We start from the raw sequence: 21,279 nt of genomic DNA on the forward strand, positions 1-21,279 counted from the left end.
GTATTTTGTCTTGCAGAGTTTCTTGAGTAATGAGGAGATTGCAGATTTCTCTCCAAAACCTAAAATTCTCCACTGTTAAAAGTATCTTACATTTATTCATATAGCATGAAATGTGGCAGCTTTTAAAACCTTGTTGTTTTTTCTGCTACTTAAATGGTTTTCTCTGGATCTTGATAAAATTGCTTGGTAACTTCCTGTGTAAAGTTATATTGTGATGGATGGGTGTCACCCAACAATTTAATTGTAAGTAGGTGTGAATAGTGTAGCATCCAAATTTGGAGCAGTAAGCAGTGATGTTTGGCCATGTGTGATTGTTCTAATATCACCTTCAAAGAGCTGGAAGATAAACTGCACCTTAAGGCCTTGTCTACTGTAACGAATTTTGTCGACAAAAGCTGACAATCAAAAATCGGTATAATTATGTTGTTTGTGCATGTTCACACAACCTTCCTTTTGTCAGCAGAGTGCGTTCATAGTTGGTGTTCTAGCATTGACAGTGAGAGTAGTGCATTGTGGGTAGCTATCCCACTGTGCTACTCGCCACCTGCAGCTAGGAGTTGTTGGAAGGCGGAGTGGATCACAGTGTGTCATGGGTTTTGACTCTGTCCCATGATTCAGTTCTTTCCGTCCCAGCATTCCATGGGCTTCCAACAGTGTGTTGCGGCATATTTCAATGTGCCCCTGTTTACTGTGCACACACCATCTCTGTGTGAAAAGATGGATCCCGCGCTGCTGTCTACTGTTGTGGTCACTGTTATCAACACATCACGGATGGTCATGCAGTATATAATGAGCTCTGAATCTGAACAGGAATCAGAGTTGCCTGACCTGCTGTGTGCCATGGAAAGAAACAACACTAGATTACTTTCAGCATTCACTGAGCAGTTGCATACGGTGAACCGTCACTTTTGGCTTGAGAAACTAGCACTGAGTGGTGGGATTGCATCATTATGCAGGTCTGGGATGACGAGCAGTGGCTGTAGAACTTTGGGATACAGAAAGCCACCTTCCAGGAACTGTGTGCAGAGCAAGGACGCCAAAATGAGAGCTGCCCTCTTGGTGAAGAAGCATGTGGCGATCACTGTGTGGAAGATGGCGAATCCAGACTGTGACCGGTCAGTTACGAATCAGTTTGGAGTTGAGAAGTTGACCATTGGGGGGGGCTGCATTAACGCAAGTGTGCAGAGCCATTAATCACATCCTGCTATGAAGGACGGTGACTCTTGGCAATGTGCATGAGATGGTGAATGGCTTTGTGGCAGTGGGATTCCCTAACTGCAGAGGGGTGATAGATTGCATGTGTATTCCAATTTTGGCCCCGGACCATCTTGTGATGGAGTATATCAATAGAAGGGGGTATTTCTTTATGGTATTGCAGGTGCTTGTGGATCACTGTAGCCATTTCACTGACCTCAGTGTGGTGTGGTCCAGAAAAGTGCATGACGCATGCATCTTCAGGAGCACTGGCCTATACAGAAAGCTCCAAGCAGGGACTTTCTTTCCAGACCAGAAGATTCCAGTGGGGGATGTTGAGAAGCCCATAGTGATCCTGGGAGATCCAGCATATCCCTTAATCCCATGGCTCATGAAGTCTTACACAGGAAACCTGGATAGCAGCAAGGAGCACTTCAACAATAGGCTGAGTAGGTGCAGATGACCAGATAATGTGCCTTTGGCAGATTAAAAGCACACTGGCGCTGCCTTTATGGCAAGTTAGACCTAAATGAGGAAAATATTCCTATGGTCATAGCAGCCAGGTGTGTGCTCCACAATATTTGTGAGGCTAAGGGTGAAAAGTTTCCCCCAGGGTGGAGCATGGAGGCAGATCGCCTGGCTGCTGAATTTGAGCAGCCAGATATGAGGGCTATTTGAGGGGCACAATGGGGGACTATTTGAATCAGGGAGGCTTTGAGGCAGCATTTTGACAATGAGCATCGGTCATGTCTCTCTATACAGCACTCTGCCATGCTTTAACTTGCCACCTTGCATAAAAATTGTGATTCCTGACTAGAATTGTAGTCGTCAAATGATCCACTATGTATGTACCATGGAGCTGAGCAGCTGCATAGGTAAGTTGACTGGGAAGGAGGACTCAGTAGTAGAATCCAGGGGAGGAGAGGTAGAGTAGTGGAGACCTCCCATTCTCACAGCAGTCGGGAGATGTGTGGGACGTTGGAAGGAAGAACACACTCTTCCCCAGTAACTGGTAGGAGTTTGACCTTTACCATACATACTAGCCAGAGGCTGAGGTAAAACCTGGAGCTGCTAAGCAGGTTCTTGAAGGATTCCTTTCACACAATGGTGGTAGAAGACTTGATTTGGGGATTGCTCCTGGACAGTCCCACAGACCAAATCTCTCTCATCCGTCTTCTGCTTACTCCTTTGGCAAAGGTACCTAATAAAATGCCCACATCCTAGGGGAAATGGGTGTGTGTAATGGGCTAAACTAGAAAAGTCCAGTGGAAATTAGGGGATGTAGAGGGGGAGAAAACATGAGGAGGTAGAGAACACACCATGGGGAGATGAAGACAACATAGGAAAAGATTTATTAGAGGGAAGAAAAAACAGAAAAACACCAGTGAGGGTAAGCTGGAGTCTTCTTCCTTTGCATTGGGGTGGGGAGAACAGGCTGCAGGCATTCACCCTGATCAGTAGGGTTTAATCCTCAGGTTAGTGCCAATTCAGTACATTCTTTTTCCAGCTTTCAGGCCAAGAGCACTAATGGTTCTCTGCAGCCTGGGCGCAGCTTGGGCTCAATGGGCCTTATTTCTAAGCTGCTATCAAACCATGATCCGGGTGGTAGAGGCTGCAGGGTGGCTTCCCCAACCTTTGTATTGTTACAGTTCACTAGTAACTGGCTGGAAACCAAGAGCTTTAAATGTGTTGGGCTAATGGCTGAAATGCTTGGCTAAAAGCCATGGACTGAGGGCACACCTCATGCAGGGAATATTGGGGTAGTGGTTCCTCCTCATGGTCAGAAAGTGAGTGGTGGCGTTGATTGAGCATTCAGTGGGGGGAAATTTTCCCCCTCATTTAAAAAATAAAGGGGGGGGGGGGGGTTGACTTTGGCCTGACACTAGTCTTTAGAGGATCAGTGCATGGCCCTGTTTGGGAGGAAATGACTGACAGCATATTAGGAGTGTTTGCAGAAATTGCAGCCATGTGTTTTTGGAGCTTAGCAAAGTAAAGGAGTCTTTCTAAGGAATGATGCGATACAAAGGGGAGCTCCTTTACCTGTGTATTTAGCTACTGCATCCTCTGAATCGTTACAAACCAGCTGTGGGGAGCACTTCAGCTCATGCAGCTAAACTCCAGCTTAAACCCCTGCCCTAGGAGGAAAATGAGATTGTGTTGGGCTGAGCTCTAGAGGAGCTTGCCCCCTCTGGCCTGAGATGTGCAGGCAGAATGGTGCAGGTTTTATAACTCCTACTCCAATCCTGCATCCTTCCTAGCATTCGGTGTGGTTGTATCAAGCCTGGAGCCAGCTGCTTGTGGCTTTATTCCTTCATGCCACAGCCCTGGTCAAGACAAGCAACATGGAATTCATACACTATCTAAGAACCTTACACCTAAAGCAGGTTTTTTGGACAAATTAAGGAGCAACTTTGTCCCCTTGTGCATATGCATTACCATGTTGTATGTAAGGAAAGGGTCATATACTAGCTCCTAAATATAGTCTTTCTACAAGCTGGAGATAAACACAAAGCAGCTTGTAACTTGTTATGCTTAGTGAGTCAGCATGACAGTGAAAATAGGGTATGGTTAACATCTGTTCTCAAAGGTAAGGAGTCCCACCCCTGCTGGCTGCTATTGGGATGGAGTGTTGGAACATAAATAGCAAGAACTTCTTACCTGAGTGAGTGTCAGGCACTTGGTCTGTATCTAGCAATGCAGCCCTTCCAAACAGGGCCGGCTCCAGCATTTCTGCCGCCCGAAGCGCCAAAAAAAAAAAAAAAAAAAAAAAGCCGTGAGCGGCGGCGGCAGGTCCTTCACTCCTACTGGGAGTGAGGGACCTGCCGCCCTGAATTGCCGCAGGTGTCGCCCTTCTCTCTTGGCCGCCCCAAGCACCTGCTTGTTAAGCTGGTGGCTGGAGCCGGCCCTGCTTCCAAAGGTGCATTTCATGGTAGGAGGCACTTCATAAAGCTAGCTTAGCTGTTCACCTAGGCTCTGCATAGCACAGCCTTTAGCTACAATGCAGGCCCCTTAACTAGGCCAGTAACGTAGCTGTGAATTTAGATGACCTGTATGAAAGGGAGTTTAGTGCTGCTGGTTTTCAAAAACTGGTGGTAGGGTAGCTTTATAGATAACTTATACCCCTGGGACTGGCCTGTCTTACACACTACTGGAAGACTGCAGCAGGAGCCCCCTCTCCTATGAAGGGTAGAAGCTTCCTGCCTTCACCTTTCCAATTTAAATTAAAGCTAAATTTGACCAAATCCTAATTGCATTTACAGTGACAATCTATGGAGCAGCTACAGCCAAGTAAAAGGGTCTGTGCTTGGTGTAGTCTCCCGTGCTGCACGCCATCTTCGGCTGCTGCCTAACTCCATAAAGTGCTTGTGCTTAACAGTGAGGTGTCTTCCACTGTCCACCATGCTATAGAGTTGGCTGGAGCTTCTCTCCTCCTCGGCCCATGTGCACTGATGCTAGACTCTGTGGAATACAGCTACAGGCATTCAGACCTCTCGACTCAAAATCTGTCAGCTTTCTGAGAACAAAACCCGGACCGAGAGTGTCGCTGCAATACACCACGGCTCACCACTGTCCAGTCAAAACAGGCTTTCACGAGAACCACCTCATGACTTTCTAACCGCAGGCTAGTTCTATAGCTGCAGGGCTGTTTAAAGAGGTCATAGGTATATTTTTACACTGCAGAAACATCTCTCCATACTCCCCTTTTCATATTCAAAAACAGCTGGCCTGTGTCCACTTCAGCTTCCAACACCCAGAAATCTCACACTCAGCCCGGGCTAGGGCTTGGCTGGAGTAAGGGGGTTGGCACTGGTATAAATGACTACAGTGAGAGCAGTCCCTAAGGGAGAGAGACTGCAAGAGGGTGATTGCCCTGGTGACTTACATGGGTGAGTGTAACCAGTTCAGGGGTTGTACATTAGTGCAAAAACCCCAAAGCAAAGCCATAGGCCGAGCGTAGATGTGAAGCGGAGGGACAGGCTGGAGAATCTGAGCCTGAAAGGTGAAAGCTTTGGGAAGTTGTTAGCAAATGCAAACAAGGTTGCATAAAACTTTCTACTTTAACCTTCTGTGTGACTTCTCCCCTTAAAGGGGACGTGCAAAAGCAAATAAAGTCTACACTGTGCACCTTACAACCGCACAGCTGTGCTGCTGCAGCTGCGCCAGTGTAGGGTGAGCTAGATGGCTGCTCTTTACTGTGGGGAGAGAGCTCTCCAGGTGACAAAATAAAACCACTTCCACCCCGGGGCAGGGCTGGGCGAGCCAGTGTCTCTGCTCCCACCGGCTGACAAGTGATTGGGTTAAAAGGGGGTCAGCAAAAAAAAAAAAACCCTCAAGTGTTCAATGGTGGAACTAACAATCCCTTCCTTTCTATTCCCCAGGGTGCACTTGAAGTGCATCAAGGTTGGGGGGGCTAGGAGACTTAGGCACCCATTTCCTGCTCAAAGGTGATTGGAGTTAGGCCTCCAAACCCTGTGAGCCCCTTGCTGTTTTTTCTAGGGCGTATAAAATTCACACTCTGCTTGTTCAAGTGACAAGACAGCAGGGACGACTGACTGCTAGAGTTACAGGGGACTAGCACAGGTGAGAAAAGTATTTTCCTTCCCTCTCTGTGCTCGTTGCTGGGGCTGCAGGAGTTTTTTTTTTTCTCACCTTACCAGGTATTGCTTGTGCACCAGTCATGCTGGTAGCCAAAGTCCTGGCAAAACTCTGCAGTGGCAGGTCTGCTGAACCTCCTGGGCCCCTATTGGCCACAATCATATCTGGAGGAGTCTGGTCTCCAGATCATCTCCCAGCACCACCACACTCCACGAGGTCAGGGTGGAGGCTCTAGTCCCTCTGCTATCTCCCAAAAGGCTCTATGCCTCCAAGCAGAAAAGACTGAGTATAGATGCAAGCCTGCCTGTGTTACCTTTCACCTGTCTCACTGCAACCAGCAGCTATTCCAGGGGATCCCGACAGCTGAAAGGCAGAGCAGGGCCACTGCAGCCCCTTGGTGGGGCTTGAAATGCTTTAAACTCCCCATTAAAATCCCCCCTATGCCTTGGGCTATTTGGGCTCCTTGTGAAGCATGCAGTGCAAGTGAGGCTCGCTCTTTTCAGGGAAGACTGTTTTTCTAGAGAGGGTGACTTTGGCTCACAGAGCAAGAGAGCTTCAGGCCCTAGTGACTGATCCACCATGCACCTGGCTTTGTGAGGCCTCCACTGAGAAGTCTGAGAGTGTGTTAGTTCCACTTCTGTGAGCCTGTCGGCATCCTGGCAGCACTTCCCCTGCCTGTGCCAGAGGGGCTGTTTGGTGTCAGCACAGTGTCGTGAGCGAGCTCCAATCTGGGGGGCAGCGCTGCTCCTAAGGGGGTGTGTGTATGGATTGAGCTAGCGAGGGAGAAAGTAGACCCTGACCTGACCTGGGCCCGGAGGATATCTCACTTCCCCTTGGCCCTAGCATGGCTCCTCCAGGGTCTGGCTGTGGAAGAGCTAAGGGAGTTGTGCCTGACTAGCACTGAGGGATATCAGGCACCAGACTGAGACTCCTGCAAGGTGGGACCTTCAGAGAAGTAGCCTGTCCAGTGGGAAACCTCCCTTTGCAGAGTCCTTCACCTCATCAACGCATCACAGGGAGGTGGACTGGGCCAGCAGTGTCAGGTCCGGAAGCTGCAGGGAAGGCAGTCCTGGGCACGGGGCAAGCCCAGCTGATCAGTTCCTGAGACCGCATGAGAAGCCACTCCCAAAAGAAAACTGCACGTGTGCAGAAGTTGAGGGCCGCGTGGCTGCAGTTAGTGTGTGTGCAGGAACAGGACTGCTTGTCCTAGCCCGTAACAACTGCCAGGAAAACAGGAGCTCATGGATCCCCAGTATGGCTTTAATTCACCTCCCACTGCTCAAACGAAGGTGCTTATTGCAACAGAACTTCATCTTCTACTGCCTCTTCCTCTGCTGCGGCTTGTGTCCTTCTCCTCACACCCCAGGCTCGCTCGGGATTGCCTGAGCTTCCCTCGGGTTGTGTCATGGTGGAGTAGGCAGTACACGAGCAGGTAAGGAACAACAGTAGGGTTACCATACGTCCGGTTTTTCCCGGACATGTCCGGCTTTTCGGCAATCAAACCCCCGTCCGGGGGGAATTGCCAAAAAGCCGAACATGTCCGGGAAAATGCCGGCTGGGCACTTCCCCTCCCACGGCGGCTCTGCTCCTCCCCTGACTCTTTGGCTCTGTTTAAGAGCCAAGCGCTATGGGCTTTGGGCAGCCCCCATACCTCCGGACCCTGCGCCGCCGGAGCCCGGGAGGGGAAGTGCCCGGCTGGGGGCGCAGGGTCCAGAGGCATAGGGGCTGCCCGAAGCCCAAGTGCTACCGGCTTCACGGTTTGCCAGGCAGCCTCCAGACCCTGCGCCCCCGGCTGGGCGCTTCCCCTCCTGGGCTCCAGCTGTGCTGGGGAAGTGCCGGCCGGGGGCGCAGGGTAGCAGCCCTTTTCAGGTGGCTGGGAGTGGGAGGGAGGAGTTAGGGCGGGGTGGGGGGAAAGGGGCGGGGTGGGGGGAAAGGGGCGGGGTGGGGTGGGGAAGGGGCGGGGCCAGGGCCCTGTGGAGGGTCCTCTTTTTTTATTTGTTCAATATGGTAACCCTAAACAACGGCAGCCAAACTTTGGGCACCTAAAGCTCCATGATGAAAGCCCAGGTCCACGATCATTCCAAACACTCCTGGCTATAGGATCTGTGGAGTGGAGTCCTGAATCCAGCTGCTCCTCACCCACCTTGTGCAGCGGCTCAGGAGGGGTTATGAAAAGTGCTGACTGGGTTCAGTTGTGATAGTTCCCAGCTGGGAAGTGGTGGCGTGCATGAGGGGGCTTGCTTTCTGCATGTATTCCTCTGTGTGCTGAGCCTAACCCCTCGGAAGGGAGCGGGTGGGGTGTGTCTATTTAATGGCACTCGCTCTACCACTGCAGTGTGCATTAGATGCTAACCTTGCTGTACCTGGTGCACATCTAGCTGTCTGCACCTGTAGCTGTGGCCAGGTGCTCTGGGGGAGAGGCTGGCACAACCCTACGGCCCCCACGGGGGTGTGAGCAGCAAAGATACAGGAATAAAATGCAGCGGCGGAGTTAACCCCCAATAACTGACTTCCAGTGTCTGCCCCTGGCCTCCTCCCCCAGTGCCCCAGGGGAGCGGAAACTGATGGGAGGCTGCATTGACAGAGCCATGCTACCAGCCTGCCAGGATGGTCCCTCCTGGACCCCAGGAAGTGGTACCTCCAGCTAGCCAGCAAGGGGGGGAGGGCAGGGTGCACAGGCACAGCACCAAGGGGGTGGGGGGGCGCAGAGGCTCAGGGAATACTGCCAAGGGGACAGTGTCGGGGAGCCCTGAGGAGAACATGCAGAATGAGGCCGCTAGTCCCCTGCCAGAGGCTCACTGGCAGGCCAGGTGAGGTGGCTCCGCCCTCACCCTCTGTGTCGGGCTGTGAGGAAACCGTTCTTGGGTGCCAGTTGCTCTTCTCCCCGTCCGCTGGCTCGGCACACCAGTGCGGTGGGTGAGTGCAGTGTGGGGGCTGGGCAGGAACATCCCAGGACTGCTCTGACCAGGCCAGTGCTCCCACTGCTGCCCAGTGTGGCCAACTGGCCAGTTTTTCTACTGCCTTGCTGGCTGCAACATTCCCTTTGTCCCCACCTGTAAGCCAGGTGCATGCCTGGGGGGGAGCTACCCCCCCCCAACTCCAGCAGGGCAGGGCAGGGCAGGGCCTGGATGCCCCCATGAAGTACGGCATAAGCGCTGGCCCTCCCTCCCGCTGCTGCAATGGCACCAGCTGAACCTGAGTGAGAAGCACAGAGGGCGTCAGGGGCTGTGCCCCACGGACGGACTTAGGCGGGTGGGCGAGCGGCTGGCCTCAGCCCGTTACACAACGCTAGGTAAGCGCCTTAATTACTCCACGGGGCGGCTCAGGAGCAGACAGCACTAGCACTTTGACCGGATTGCAGCCCACTAAGCCTTGCTGCAGATGTCATCAAACCCTCTTAACCTTTGCACTCCTGTGTGGCGGAGTCCTGCTTGTGCTCCAGGTCAGTGGGGGCTGACCAGCACGTTGGGCCGTGGGCCGGCTAGTCACTGACCAGTGCCACGGGGCCCTGGCTAGCACCCGGCATCACTGACTGGGTAGGAGGCAGAGCCCACATGTGTTACAGGCCCATGCACCGAGCACCTTGCTCAGGCACCACTCATCCTACCGCATGGTGGGGGAGGGAGCCTAGAGACACAGGGAAAAGAGTGGCATGGGGCGGGGGATCTGAACTGGAGCACAAACCAAGCGGCCCAGGGCAGGTCTGTGCATCCTCCACCTCCTCCTGCCCTCATGTGTTAGTGCCCAACACCTGGCAAAGCAGGAGGGTGGAGGATGGGCCGGCGGGGCTCCCAGGTCAGGGCTGCAATGGGACCTGGGCACGTGAGCACTGCGACATGCCTGGGGCAGATGCCAGGGCAGTTGCTCAACTTACATCACAGCTACGGTTTCTCTCCCAGCCTGCTCTGCCAACGCTCCCCATGCTCACACCACAGGGAGCAATTCTGCTGCTGACACCTGCGCCAGGATGGGGGGCGGGGAGGGTGCACTCTACACGGCTCCCAGCACCTGGGATTTATTTGTGTCCCGAAAGCCCCCAGGGACTGACTGAGCGACCTGAGGGTAGATGGACCATTTTGCCAGGCCCTTTCCAGCCCAGCCCCACGGCCGGGTGCCTGCACTGGAGTGCACCAGGCTGGGCCACAGGCCATGCGGCAGAGACGGGAGGCAGCTAGAGCGGGGACACAGTGTCCATGAAGCAGCACAGTGCTAATGGCAACCCCCAGCCCAGCGGCAAAGTGGGACAGGCCCCCTCCCTGCTCCATGGCACAGTTCATGTGTAGCGCCCCCCCCCCCCCACACACACACACACACAGCAGTGCACCCATGGCAGGCTCACAGCTGAAACTACACCATGACGTAACATTCCAGGAGGCTTATGGGTGAAAAAGGATTTTGTTCTTTAGCTGCATGCACCCGCTCCCGAGGCCCCAGCCATCACAACACTGGCCCATCAGCCCAGAGCCAGCGCACACGCCCGCCCCCCTCATCCGCCAGCGTGCCAAGGAAGTGTGGGGAGCTTCAACAGGTCAGCTTCGCTGGGCCCTATGCCGCCCCTGCTGCTCTAACTGCCCACATGCCCTACCTGCACTTCTGGTGTCCCCCACCCCAATCCTGACTGCTTGGGCCCTCAGCAGCTTAGCCCCCTGGAGCAGGGCAAAGGGTCTGCACTGAGCCCCACGTAGCTCTGCCTTGTGGGGAAAGGTGCAGGGAAGAGACAGCTGCAGGTAGGGCCTGGCCCTGATGGTACAGTTCATGGTAGGTGCAGGGACATAATGGATTCGGAGCTAACACTGGAAAACGCTACAGTTCACAGCTGCACAATTACCATACGTGGCCCCTTGCATGAGCTGACGGGCTGGTCACACCGCTCAGCCAGTGTTTCGCTGCAGGCATTTACACAGGTAGCAGGTACACTTAGGTCTTGGTTGTTGAGGTTATGTTCTTTACACAGACCGGCTAGACCTGATTTTTTGTTTGGTTTGTTTTTTAAATTAAAGCTGAGATGCGGATGCAAATGCCATGATCAGACAAGCTGGGTGAGGTCAGAGCCTTTATTGGCCCAACTTCTGTGCGTGACAGGGCCTAGCCTCCGAGGGACACCACTCACGTTCAGGTCGGGTAGCCGTAGTGCGCAAAAGCTTAGCTCTGTCCCCAGCAGAAGTCAGGCCAATAAATGCTGTTACCTCCCTCACCCATTTACCCACTCAGCCCTCGGCCGTCTGGGACTACAGGGCTCCAGCACCAGCGCCCCCATGCTTGCGGGATAGCAGAACGCGCAGGGGTACACACAGAAAGGGCATGTCGCTCTCATACGTCTAGCACCATGGTGCCGACCTCCAGTGGTCCCAACCCCACTGACACTGGCCCCCTTGGGCACCAACTGCTGCCTTAGTTTCTGAGAGCTGAAAGTCCTCCCAGTGTAACCCAGGAACATGGGCCCCTGGAGCAATTTAATGTTTTAGAAATGAAATGCCAAGCTAAGGGATCTGGGCATCTGTTAGGGCAAGAATGTTGTGTGTTTGCCAAACTACACTCAATAAACCCTTGAACCTGGGCCAGATCAGCTGCTTCCAGTCCTACAATTTCAGCTGGGCTTCTAGTCTAAAACTCTGCAAAATTACCACCAGCTGGGGTTGGAGGAATGAGTAGCCAAACCTCTCACCCCACTTCAGTGGGAGGCCCAGCTATGCAGCAGGCTCATTACAGTCAGATACACAATTCCCATCACAGGTAGCTGTTAAAAAGATGCTATGTTCCAACCCAGAGGTGGCTGCATTTTGTGGTGCAGGGAGCAGTTCCTGTGTACAAGCATGCGGTTTATTTAGAGGCATTGCTACAACAGTCACCACCACGCTAGCTATGCTTTATAGTCTCCTTGATTAAGGCAAGAGAAGGGCATGACTTGTCCCAACTGACAGACCTAAGATCTCCTGCCTCCCAGCTCTGTGCCTGTCTGTAAGCCCGTCCGTGGGGATTGCTGGATGGAGGGGCCACTGCAGGCCAGCAGCATTTACCTGCAGGGGGATAGCTTGCATAATCCGCGAACACACCTTTGTGCATCCCCCAGCCTGGGCCTCTCCAGCCCCCCATCACCTGAAAACCCCTCTAACAGGCCAGTTGCAGCACTTGCCACAAGTTCCTCTCCTCCTACTCCATCCTGGAGCTCCTCACCCTAGCCTCCAGCCTCTCCACTCTGTGGAAAGAGCTCTCCCTGAGGCTACTGATAGCTCTAGTCCAGCCTCCTGCTCTTTGCCCTCTGTGGCAGGGGAGAGACTTGCTCATACACCCCCCTCCAAGATATTGCCCTCCCGGGCTCCTGTCGCTTCTGGTTCTCCTTGCTCTGCAAACTCTCCCCCCCCCCCCCCTCCAGTTGCAGGCTCCTCATCTGCTCTCCTGGGGGGTCCTCTTCTCGCTGCAGCCTCTTCCCCCATCCAGTCCCACATCCCAGCCTGGCCCCATGTCCCCTCCTGGCTGCCTCGCCATCAGAATGGCCCAAGCTCACCTGCAGGTCTCTCCTACTCCCTATCCCGCTCTGTCATTGCCAGCGCCCCCATGTGCCTTGTACTCAGGCCCATATCGGGTGGGCGGCCTGCAGCACCCTCCCTCACTCCATGCAACTGGTGAAATCCAGCCCCTTCTGCCACAAGAGTCCAGCTTTCCTCCCAATCCAGATGGGAAACATTCCAGCCTGCACCCTCTTCTCCAGCCTGTGTTACTGCAGCCTCCCCACCACCCCCAGGGCCTGCACTTGGTACAAGGCAGAGCAGTCACCTCCCTGCCCCATTGATCTGATCACTTCACCCCCGTGCCTGGCTCCCTGCTCACACTTCATCATGCTCAGCTTCACAGCCCTACGTACCCACTCCCAGACCCCTGTTCTGCCAGCACCACCAGCCCCTCCCCATTTCAGCTGCTTCACTCTGCCCAGTGACCCAGGTGCCTTCTTCCAGGCCCCCCCAGTCCATGGACCCTCCTCTCTAGTCATGCATGGCCACTCCCCTCTGCTCCTCAGATCCCTCCTGGAGCCCCTCGGCTTCTCCAGCCACCATAGAGACAATGTGGACATGCCCCCTCCCCTTACTGATAGCGATGGAGTGAAGGGAAGCACAGGATCCTCTGGTGATAAAAGCAGAGGGGAGCTTCCCCTGGCTTGGCTACACTGTGCCCCCTCCGTGAGGGTAGAGGTTTAGCACTGGTCAGGTTCTGGGGCAGCCTTCAGACTTCTCAGATCCCTGAGCCCTGCTTTCTGCTCCTTTTGCTCCAGCCATTCACAGCCCATTCTCCCAGCCAACACCCCTTCCATGCCCCAAGCCAAGGACACAGAACTAACAACTCAGCACATAAAGCTGCAACAAATGGGCCAATTCGAGCTGTACCCAGGGCCCTCCAAGCTTGGGCAGGTTTTGATCCCACTCCCCTGTCCATGTTCCAAACCTGCTGTAAGATCACTTCCCTTTAGGCATCTCTGCCCTGGCTCAGATCCAGCCCTGCTCTGCCTCTGCCAGGGAGCAGCTGAAGCCCTTGGGAATCCGTCCGTTCTTCTGGACTCACATGGCCCAGCCCTTCTCTGCCACACTGGCCCCCCTTCCAGCTAGGCAGTAGAGTGCTCAAATGAAAGTTACAAGGGCAGCACGTTCTGCATCCATTCCCTCTGTCTCCTCCTGTTTCCCATGGCCTCTGCGTGGCCAAGACTGACTGTGAGAGCGGAGTACCAGCCGAGGCCTGCATGTCAAGGACTCTCAGGCTCCTTTGCTGTTGCCTGAGAGCCTGCAGTGCTGTTTGTGTAGCTCTCACATGAACTGAGCTATGAGGTCTTATCTTCACTATTCCAGCTCCACAGCCAGCTGAGAGCCTCCACTCACAGGACACCAGCTGTCACTTTCTCCATGGAGAGAGGACGAGGTTACTTTATGTGGATGCCTTTTCTCAAGAAGGGACCATCATGCAAAAGGCAGCTAAAATACCCCACCGAACTTTAGGCTAAGGGCGTGTCTACACAGGGACATCCAATGCAAATTAACTAAAGGTGTGAATTTGAAGTGGATTAGTTAAACCACATTAAATCCCTGATTGGATGCTGCTATTCAGAATTAAAGTGGCCTTAGAATCATAGAATATCAGGGTTAGAAGGGACCTCAGGAGGTCATCTAGTCCAATCCCCTGCTCAAAGCAGGACCAGCACCAACTAACTCATCCCAGCCAGGGCTTTGTCAAGCCAGGTCTTAAAAACCTCTAAGGATGGAGATTCCACCACGTCCCTAGGTAACCCATTCCAGTGCTTCACCACCCTCCTAGTGAAACAGTGTTTCCTAATATCCAACCTAGACCTCCCCCACTGCAACTTGAGACCATTGCTCCTTGTTCTGTCACCTGGTATCACTGAGAACAGCCTAGCTCCATTCTCTTTGGAACCCCCCTTCAGGTAGTTGAAGGCTGCTATCAAATCCCCAACTCTTCTCTTCTGCAGACTAAATAACCCGTTCCCTCAGCCTCTCCTCGTAAGTCATGTGCCTCAGCCCCCTAATCATTTTTGTTGCCCTCTGCTGGACTCTCTCCAATTTGTCCACATCCCTTCTGTAGTGGGGGGCTCAAAACTGGACACAAAACTCCAGGTGTGGCCTCACCAGTGCCAAATAGAGGGGAATAATCACTTCCCGCAATCTGATGGCAATGCTTCTAATACAGCCCAATATGCCGTTGGCCTTCTCGGCAACAAAGGCACACTGCTGACTCATATCCAGCTTCCCATCCACTGTAATCCCCAGGCCTTAAATTGGTTAAATTTAATTCACTTTGCAAGTGAATTAAAATAAACTGAATTAAAGCCACTTTAATTCTGAATGAGGATGTTCACAGAGATTTATTAATGCAGTTTAACTAATCCACTTCAGATTCATAATTTTGGTTAATGTGAATTAATTTTCCTGGATGCTTCCATGTAGACAAGTCCTAAGTCTCTTCCTGGATCACAGACACATTAGGTCAGGCTGACCTAATGTTCAGACCCCTTTGTGCAGCATGCCCTACTGCAGGAGAGCATCACAAGGTGACATGCACCTTCAGTGGCACAGCCGCTTTTGGGGCAGGAGAGCTGGTTTATCAGGCTGGATGTGCTAGTCCTTGGCTGGATGGGGGGCATCTCTCTCCTCCAAGCATTCATGGCCCATGCTTCTCTCTGACATAGCTGTGGCGGTTTGGATTCCGTGCTGATCAGCCAGCAGTTGCCCAAGCTGTGTCCTCCCCAGATAGGGCAGGGCTCAGCTGTAGCTGTTGGATCTCCCCTTCCAGCACTGGCTGATGCTCATGAACACCCAGTCTCATCTGGAGACTCTACCCCATAGATGGTCATGACCTCAGTCCCAGAAGCTGCGCCTCCCCCTTCCCCAGAGAGAATCCAGCCATGGTGCAATAGCCATCTGTGTGTGAGCGCTGCAGAGGAATGAGAGGGAGGGTGGCAGTGTTTTTTCTTTGGGGGTCTGGAAGCAAGTGACTTCCCAGCACCTACTTGGGAAGGACTGGGGGAGGTGGGAGGGGGGAAGAATGACATGCCCACTGTATTGGCCCTATGTAAGGGGCAGTAGAGTGGAAGGTGATGGCAGTTTGTGAACTGGAATCTATTATAAAAGGAGCCAAGTTCAATCATGCTAGATGTACGAATTCTTAGGTGAAGTTCTCTGGCCTGTGCTAGGCAGACCAGATTGGCTGGTCATCAGGGTCCCTTCTGGCCTTGACATTTATTAGATGGCAGCTGCCCATGAGAAATGAGGGCTAATGGTGACAGGAGAAGAGCCCAAAGCCAGAGCGGCGGGTTAGCCAGCGGTGCGCAAACTGGGGGGTGCAAGAAGTTCTCAGGGGTGGAAGGGAGGTGAACAAAGAAACTGGGATCCCGTGGGGCCCACAGCCATAATAGCAGGAATGGGATAAAAATAGAGTGGGTATGGTGGGGCAGGATTAAATAAAAAGTCCTCCTACGTCACAGACATGAATGCCCTGGCCAGCAGCTGCTGCTGTCTGGCCACCCAGCTCTGAAGGCAGCACTGTGGAAGTGAGGGATTACTTTGGATGACAAGTAATTGTGGGTGAGGTGGCGCGGCTGAACAAGTTTGCGGTAGGGTAAGCCATCCCGAGCCTAGCAGTGCATGGCCTAGCCATTTAGCTCTTGCTTTATGGCCTCCAGATGCTGCCTAAGACAACTGTATGGTGAGCAGCAGCTGTAACACGGTAGAGCCTTTGGAAAGGAAGGGAAGTCCAGCAGGGAGGCTTGGAGTTCAGGAACACTGCGCAAGGCACCAGCCCTTGGAAAGCAGCCAGCCTGCCTGGGGATTTAAGCCACTTACCACAGGCTCCCTGTCCATGGCCTTGTCCTAGGCAGGTGGGCAACAGTCCTTGGAAATTAGTGGTGCCTCCGGAATCCGCCAGGCACATTCTGCTCATTCCGTGCTGGACATGGGACCAGCGTTTTCTTAGGAGCAGCCTGGCTCTGCCGCTGCGCAGGGATGACCAGCTTGGTCACACGACCCCTTCGGAGCATGTGGGTCCTGCCAGGAATGTCCAGCTGAGGCAAGCTCCCTGCCGGCCTGGCAAGCACAAAACCATGGGGCTCCTGGTTTTAGCCTTGTCTATGGTCACCTGCAGGAGGCGCACCACCGGCAGGGCTCATGATCATTCGCCGTGGCGTCGGGTCGGCAGCTGCGGGAGGGGAGGGGAGGGGAGGGGGAATTTGCTACAAACAGCAAATGTCACCCAAGCTCTGCAGGAGTGTGGTGGACGGGAGGAGAGTGGGGGAGCATATGGGGGATGGGCAGAAAGAAAAAGCAACCCTCATATATTTGTGATTGTCTCTTAAAAAGATTTATTCTCTCTCCTTGCCTGACTGGCCCCGGGCAGGGAGAGCAGGTTGTGTATATATATATTTATATATATATATAAAAAACAAGGAGCTTGGTAATAATGTACACTTTACAGAAGGGCAGAATCAGGAAGACTGAAATTAAACCCAACACAGCAACTCCAACCGAAACAAGAGCTAGAACATCAACGCTTCACCGCCCTGCTGGGACCCCTGATCACAGTGCTCCAGGGCATGGGGGGAGTAACTCACTGAACAGACACTGCTACAAGGGACAGGACTGCAGCGTCCTACCCAGCTGACCACCCCACTCCCCAGCAGGGGGCGCTGCTGCTGCAGCAGGAGCCCACTAGGAACATTGAAAATGTCAAACCTCAAAACTATGGGTTACTACACCGTGGCTTTAATTAACACCTAAGGGCAGGTGGCACTTCCGAAAGGGGGTCTGGGAAACCCTTTGCCCGCGATTGTTGGCAGCAGCTGGGAACAGGGTGCTGAATCATCCCAAAAGCCCAAACCCTTCCGTTTTCAACCATGCCAGAACCCTCTCTGCCAGCCCCTCGTCCCCCCACCCCCCGAGCGGCTAGGCCAGGAGCTGGCGCTGCCCAGCCCCAGGAGATCTCAGGCCCGGCAAGGCTGCCCGACGGTCTCCCAGCTGTCAGAGCCAAGGTGCCTGGTGGGGGGCGGCTGGGGAGCAGGCTGGTGACACCACCCCAAGGTACCAGGAACAGACCAACCCCCAGCCCCACCATAAGGAACCCGAAGCCACCTGACCCGGACCATCCAACCCCCTTGTTGGTACCAACACACACACAAATGGGTCCCCGCCCCCCTGCTGGGAATTGGGCTCCATGGGCCCCCGGTGGCTCTGCAGGGTCACTTCATGCCAGCAGCTTGGGAGAAGCTTGCCTGGCCACACGCAGAGCAAAAGGCTAGGCCCAGGACTCCCCCAGGGATGGGGCTCTGCCTCCCAACCACCCCAGCCAGGCAGTTCCCACCCTCACAGCCAATCCGACCCTCCCTACCCTGACAGGCCATAGGAAACCCGCCTGGGCCCCAGGCCATTACACCAGACAAGTGACCAGAGGGCAGCTGCTCTGGGCGGTGGCAGGTGGATTCTCTGCTCTGGCTGCGGCCAAGCTGCGGGTGTCCTGGAGGTGCCGGGGGGCAGCGTAGCATTTCCCAGCCTCCCGCTCCCGAGAACCTGGGGAAAGACCACCCCCACCCTCGGCCCTTTGGCTGAGCCCTGCGGGAGATGGGGGAGGATGGGCTGGCACCTCCCATCCAGCAGACAGAGTCTGGCCGTAAGCGGAGCAAGCGCCCGGGTTCCTTTGACAGACAAAATGAAAAGGTTAAAAGAATCAGTCCAATGAAGGGCAGCTGCCAGAGGGGGCGGGGCTGCGTGGACACACTGCCTTCATTGGACACCAGGGCTGACACATTGAACAGCGGCTCCTCTTTGATTGCACCCGGGGGGTGGGGGGCTGGGCTCCTCCCACAGGGAAAGAAACAAAAACCAAAACAACAGCTTTCAAACAATTCCTTTTTACAGTATGTACAGCGCCCCGCGGGCGGCGCGCAGCCCGGGACAACGGCGACACAGGCACCATGCACACAGCTCCCAAGGTCAGGGACAGCACAGCTCACCAGACACTGCACAGGCTGGAGGTGAGCCTACAGTGGGGAGCGAGCCAGCCCCCTGCTCCACTGGGGACCTCCCAAGACTCAGAGTGAAAGCAACGAGCACGGGGTGGAACAGGCCGGCTGGGATCAGCTTCGAGTGACTGCTAACTCCTGGAGATCAGCCCCTCGAAGCAGCACCCCCATGCTGCCCGTAGGCCAGGGAGCACGGTCCTTACAGCACATCAGCAAGGCCAGCTGAGTGGGGAGGGCAAGGACCAGTTGGGCTAATGGAGCCTGGCAAAGCGGTAAGAGTGCTACATCCACTGCCTGGGCATCTACGTCCATGGGCGGGAGAGGTTCACAGCACACACACCAGGGGCAGGGGGATGGGCCCAGCCGTGTTGGACCCACTGCTCTGTGCTCTCACCACCCATGCCCCTCACAGCTCGGGAATCCGAAATTCAAAACCTGCCAAACGAACTGGAGTTTGGCATGCCCAAGGCAGAGGCCCCTGCAGCAGCCAGGCAGAGATGCTGGTGCTGCCACCGGCTGCTTCCCTAGCCCGGAGCAGACCCGTCCCCCACCTGCACATACTGGCCAACCTCTGAAGGAGACTCGACTTCATCCAGCGTCGGAGGAGCCTCCGGTCCCCCCACCCCCACGTGCGGAGCCGAGAGCAGGCCCGGCACAACCCCCACCCTAGCGCTCGCACACACACACACTGCCGCCTACGCAAACATAGGGGGCGCTAGGCCTGTGCAGGGAGGAACGGCCACCCAGCCAATCAACCCTGCAGGCAGAGCAGGGGGCAGAATGCTCACAAAACTCAGAGAGGAAGAGCCCACCCAATGGCCTTGTTTGTGCCAAATCAGGGTTAGTCTGTGCCACAGCAACCCGTGCCCCCTGCCAGCAGCTGCAGCGGGTCTGAGGAAGATGAGTGGAAAGGAGGCAGCAAGGAGGAGGCAGAAGAGACAAGGCTGGCAGGGGCACTGGGAGACTGAGGGGAGAATCCCTGGCAGCAGAGCACCTGGAGGGGCCAGAACAGCAACTGTCACCCTGGCTGGTGACGCCTGTTCACCCCCCCCAGCTGGACTAGTCTGGGCGCCCAGCACCTCTCTGCGCTGCCTGGACACAGACAAACCTGCCCAACACAGGGCATGGCACTCGGGGTACCGGCCAAGTACACGGCCGGAGTGTGAATGCGCCACCTGCTGCACTGACGCACGCTCACCCCCCCCCCCCCCCCCCCCGCTGCACTGACACGTGCTCTCCTCCCCACTGCAGACGCACGAGCCCACTTGTCCCCACACTGTGCACTGAGCCCACCCCCACACCGCACTGACACGTCCGTGGGCGGATGCAGGCTCGCTCACGAGACACACCCCACCACACTCCTCGCTGGTATCCTATCAGCACTACTACAAATGAAAAGAGCCCTAAACTTTCTTCCCTGGGACTGCGACTCTGTGGCCAGGCAACTCGACTGTAGCGATCTGGGCTGCGCTCCCACGGAGCCAAGTGCAGCTGGCGGGAGGGCTGCGTGCTGAGCAGGCCCGACTGGCGCTCCCTCCCTACCCCGTGTCCTGCGCTGCTGTGCTGCTCAGACCCTGGCGAAGCAGTGACCTCCAGAGGGACACTGAATCAAATCCACCAGAAACCCTCTCTGCTTCCATTGCCTCTTCATATGCACCAGGCAGGCAGGTTGCTTCCCTTTCCAGGGACTGTGAGCAGAAGAATAAATATTCCTGTAGGTTCCAGCTCCCCGGCTCACAAGGAAAGGGGCATGGAGTGGGTGGGGACTCCGTGTGTCCCATCGGGAAGAGGAAAGTCTGCCTCAGATTAGGGGCAGGAACGTCAAACAGAACAATTAACACCATTCAACTGATGTCTAATGGAATTTCCAGCGCTTCCTCATGTGAGCCAGTCACATGACTTGGTACAGACTCTGTCATCCAATCACAGCGCATCCTGCCAGAAAAATCAAAGGAGAAATCACTCCAGTGCCAATGCTGCTGCATCCACCAAGGGGCGCCCCAGCCACAGGAACCGGGAGACACGGTTCCTCCTCCTTCCCTTCTCCTGCGGCAGCTGCAGAGTCCCAGGACCCAGAGATGGGTGGGCAAAGCAAACAGCTGCCACTCACACAGGCCCGGTAACAGTGTTTACTAAGCAGTCAGGAATGGCTGTCCAGGGAACTCCCAGGCTGGGCTAGCAGAGGCTGCGGGTCAGGAGTGAGGGGCACCAGCAGAGCTATGGGGGCACCAGGCAGCCCAGGCTGGGCTAGCAGGGGGCTGCGGGTCAGGAGTGAGGGGCACCAGCAGAGCAAAGGACCTAGGACAGCCCCTGCCCCACACTTTGCCTGGTTCTACCCTCTGCCCCGAGACCCCAGGCTCTCCCGACCCCACTGCGATGTTAACGTTTGTCCAGCGGCTGGAGGCTCTCCCTGCTCAGCTGTTCCCATTCCCTGGGTCTTTCTCTCCCCCCATCCCCTTTGCGGGAGTGATGCAGCAGCCTTACCATTCTCACCTCCTGGGAGGCGGGTACAAGGAGGGAGCAGAGCCCTGCTGGCTGGCCACGATGGCTGTCGAAGAGAGACCTGCAGCAAGAAGCAGAGCCGGAAAGTGACCTGGTGCCTACAGCGGTGCCACGGGAAGGTGCCAGCTCCAGGGTGGTGCCAGGGGGCGAGCTGGCAGCTCAGCCACCCTCCCGTCATCGCCACTTGCTCTGAAGTGTGCTCCGGGATGGGGACGGCTCTGGGGCTGAACCAAGAGCAGCCCCCTGCCTGCTTCAGCCCTGGGCTGGCAGAGCCCCGCACTGGGAGCTATTCACCATGTACATTCAGGGGAGGTCTGTACTACTGCATTCCCCAGCTCAATTCCAGACCGATGCGCTGCTTCACAGAGATCAGCCAGGAGGAGGCACTCTCCCACTGCTTGTATCTGCATACTCCACTGCCCCAGCTGCAGGCCCACTAACACCCGCTGCCCCACCCTTCCATCCTCCCTCCAGCCCTT

At 55.1% G+C, this 21,279-nt stretch overlaps 1 protein-coding gene across 4 annotated transcripts in view; it reads right to left on the reverse strand.

The window, feature by feature from the left end:
• Nucleotides 1-18,171: 18,171 nt before the first annotated feature.
• ZNF609 (zinc finger protein 609) overlaps nucleotides 18,172-21,279 on the reverse strand; it is a 121,646-nt gene continuing 118,538 nt past the window's right edge. For 3 of the 4 annotated variants that reach the window (XM_005280945.5, XM_042851642.2, XM_042851644.2), the window contains exons 9-10: nucleotides 20,783-20,861; nucleotides 18,172-20,233 (exon numbers count right to left, since the gene is read on the reverse strand). In XM_005280945.5, the coding sequence (XP_005281002.2) occupies nucleotides 20,788-20,861 (74 nt within the window). In that variant the 3' untranslated portion in view covers nucleotides 18,172-20,233; nucleotides 20,783-20,787. The remainder of the gene's footprint in view (nucleotides 20,234-20,782; nucleotides 20,862-21,279) is intronic. The other variant, XM_042851643.2, reaches the window with a different exon arrangement.

The sequence above is a fragment of the Chrysemys picta genome, chromosome 10 (assembly GCF_011386835.1).
Source record: "Chrysemys picta bellii isolate R12L10 chromosome 10, ASM1138683v2, whole genome shotgun sequence".
Classification (NCBI taxonomy): domain Eukaryota; kingdom Metazoa; phylum Chordata; order Testudines; family Emydidae; genus Chrysemys; species Chrysemys picta.